The following is a 3,406-nucleotide window of genomic DNA, read 5'->3' as shown; positions in this document are numbered from 1 at the left end:
GCAGGATCCGACCCAAACAGGAGGAGGAGGAGGAGGAGGAGAAGCGGGAGCCTGGCCCGGCGACTGGCTCTGCTCCTAGCGGTAGACCCAGGTCCAACAGCATCACTACTGGTTCTGCCCCTAGCGGTAGACCCAGGTCCAACAGCATCACGAGCGGAGTTCACTCGGCCGAGGTCCTGGTACCGCAGCTGATGTGGGCACACATGAAGGAGGCATACCGCACACGCCTGGATGATATGATGTCTGACCTACAGATGTCCGAGAGACCGTCAGGAACAGACAGTGGTGTCAAGGTGGTCCTGAAGGGAGCAGAGTCGAGTGTTGTGATCGCCTGCCAACGTGAGCTTCAGAAATTTGTTTCCATGGTGACGTCAGACTTTATCGTTACAGCGTTGCCTCTGTCCGATCTGGGTGTTCTTCAGGGGGATGAGGTGTTTGATGCTTGCTGCATGGATGTGCAAGCGCGATACACAAAGGTTAGCCAGCGAATGGTAGGAGGGAGTCTCTACCTTCTTGGCCCTAAACTGCTGTGTTCACAGGTGGATGCGATACTGCGAGAGGTGTTTTCTGGAGGGGAAGGGCATAAGGACTCCTTTGACTCCCAACCCGTCCCGAAACAACCTCAAGTCTCTTCAAAAGGTGCCTTGAATCTCGACCACACCCAGCGAAACTATGTGTCCAGCAGCAGCAGTGACACAGAAAGAAACACAAATCGTAAGAAAGAGCCCCAGAAAGGAGAGAAACTCCCTAACCAACCTGCGGAAAGCACCCGCAGAAGGAAAAGCAACCCGTTAGAGCACACAGCTGAAGGGCTCAGCCAGCCAGGTGCAAAGAAAGAACCTGTCTTCAAGGAGAAGGCTGAAAGGGGCGGTACCACCACCTCGGGCAGGAAGAGCAAGACGTACACATCTCCTAGCCAATCAGCGGACACGAAGCAAGGAGCAGTGGCACGGAGGCCCGATGAAAGGCCATCCTCGTTGCCCGTCACATTGCCCCAAAGACAGGAGGTTGTGAAACAGACCAACCTTCTTCCCAGCGCCCCTCTTAGTGCATGCGTGTGTGGGGAGAGTTGTTCCCAGTTGGCACACACCGCGTGTGGGTTGGATGTGTGTCCTCGGTGTTTGTCCCTCCATGACCTCTGCAAGTTATGTTTTAATAAAGGGACAGAGCGGGGACCTCCTGATCAGAATCAAGACCAGAACAAAGAGCCGCCCCAAGCTCTGGCTGGCCGAGGACAGGGACACTGTACACCAGGTATCCGTGGTACCATGAGCTGTGGGGAACTTCCTGTCAGCCTGTCCGGCAATGCCAAAGACACCACCGCCAAGATCACCTACTACATTCCTGATGGTATCCAAGATGTAAGAATGTCACTGAAATCTACACATTTATTAATACATTTATACATTCAAGATGTAAGAATGTCACTGGCAATCTATACATATTAGGCTGCATTCAGACCAACAAAAACATGTAACATGTATTTGCTCTTGCTCACAACTTTGATATGTTAACTACTCATAAAGCATATTCATTTATTGATTCAGTGAGCAGCATAGAAATCTTGTCATATCTTGAAATAATGTTTAATGTTATCATATCATATTTTCCAACCGCTTGAAATGATTTACCAGAGTGGAAACGAATCTCCAAGAGATCTCCAAGCTACCTCATCTATATCATGAAACAGTTTATCCGGTAACCATGACCTTTAACCCTGTTGTCTGTTGTTTTTAGGAGGGGCATCCCTCCCCAGGCGCACCATTCGAGGGGGGTGTTTTTGAGGCCTATCTGCCCCTCAGTGCCAGAGGTAAAGGCTTCCTGCCGCGTCTCGAGAGGGCGTTTCGACTGGGACTCACCTTCACTGTCTCCATGGGCAACAGCACTGGTGACCGGTTGGCCAAGGCTGTGTGGCACAAAATTCCCCACAAGACAAAAATGGAAGGTGGTAAGAGTGGGTAAGTGGTGAAAGGAATAGAATTAGTCAATCAATAATACCACTTCAGTAGTTTTCACATTGACTCACTTATTCATACACAATGTGTTTGTTTGTTTAGAAATGGCTATCCAGACTCCAGTTACCTGAGTCGTCTGTCAGAAGCTCTGAAGGCTCATGGGATTGAGGATGTGCCATGACAGCAGTGAATCAGGGGACACACACACTCACACACACACACATACTCACACACACACACATACTCACACGCACACGCACACGCACACGCACACGCACACGCACACGCACACGCACACGCACACACTCACACACACTCACACTCACACTCACACCACATACACACACACTCACTCACTCACTCACTCACACACACATACTCACACTCACTCACTCACTCACTCACTCACTCACTCACTCACTCACTCACTCACTCACTCACACACACACACTCAAACACACACACACACACACACACACACACACACACACACACACACACACACACACACACACACTAGATTGTGGATGTGCCAGGGCAGCAGTGAATCAGGACCAAACCAAACCATGACCAAGCAGAATTGCACTGGAATTCTTTCTAAAATAGAGGAAACGCTTGAGTGTGGAAAGATTTTTTTAAATCCTTTTAGTTGTATCTTCTGTATTAGCCACTTTAGTAGATTGCTTTAATTCTGGACCAGAAATTGTATAATTGAAAATAGAACATATTTTTTATGTATTTTTTAATGTTCAAGTGTTTTATACCAATTTGTACAGTAAAAACAATCATCCTTCATAAATATTGTCATGATATTGTGTTCAGTTAAGATGATCTGTTTTCTTAAAATGATGAGCTTTGTATGGCTAATGAATCAACAATGCATCTTGAGGAGGAACTTCTGTGTCCGTCCACCTTGCCTGATGCAGACTACAACATCTCTGGATGATTGTCTCTGAATTGTTATTCATTACTCACTGAAATCCCCCCCAAAAAGCCAATTAGGAGAAGTAGGCCTCAACTTGGCTAGGGACCATCCTATCCATCCATTTGATAAAGGAGAGAATGGATTTCCCAGTCCTCTGCATGTTTAATAAGTCAGCAAAACACCTGCTCCATCAGTAGTGCTGTCTGTGGCTCCATCAGTAGTGCTGTCTGTGGCTCCATCAGTAGTGCTGTCTGTGGCTCCATCAGTAGTGCTGTCTGTGGCTCCATCAGTAGTGCTGTCTGTGGCTCCATCAGTAGTGCTGTCTGTGGCTCCATCAGTAGTGCTGTCTGTGGCTCCATCAGTAGTGCTGTCTGTGGTTCCTCTGTTCAATTGTATTCCACCCCAAAGTTCAGTGCGAGATTCAATGTTTTCAACTTGTAGTCTTATAGCCTCACGATGTCATAATTCTAGTCAGAATATGTGTCTGATACTGCTCCATTGAGCTGTGATTATGGGGCGTGTTTCA

At 47.7% G+C, this 3,406-nt stretch overlaps 1 protein-coding gene across 1 annotated transcript; it reads left to right on the top strand.

Moving 5' to 3' along the window:
* The first annotated feature begins 1,252 nt into the window (after positions 1-1,252).
* On the top strand, positions 1,253-2,153 carry LOC308379532 (putative E3 ubiquitin-protein ligase DTX3). Its single transcript, XM_080856710.1, has 3 exons — positions 1,253-1,361; positions 1,738-1,958; positions 2,058-2,153. The coding sequence occupies exons 1-3, from the start codon at positions 1,269-1,271 to the stop codon at positions 2,134-2,136; spliced, it is 393 nt and encodes a 130-aa protein (XP_080712836.1). The 5' UTR covers positions 1,253-1,268; the 3' UTR covers positions 2,137-2,153.
* The last annotated feature ends 1,253 nt before the right edge of the window (positions 2,154-3,406 follow it).

This window comes from Sprattus sprattus (genome assembly GCF_963457725.1).
Source record: "Sprattus sprattus genome assembly, chromosome: 18".
In the NCBI taxonomy this organism is placed as follows: Eukaryota; Metazoa; Chordata; class Actinopteri; order Clupeiformes; family Clupeidae; genus Sprattus; species Sprattus sprattus.
This window is presented reverse-complemented; position numbering and strand designations above follow the sequence as displayed.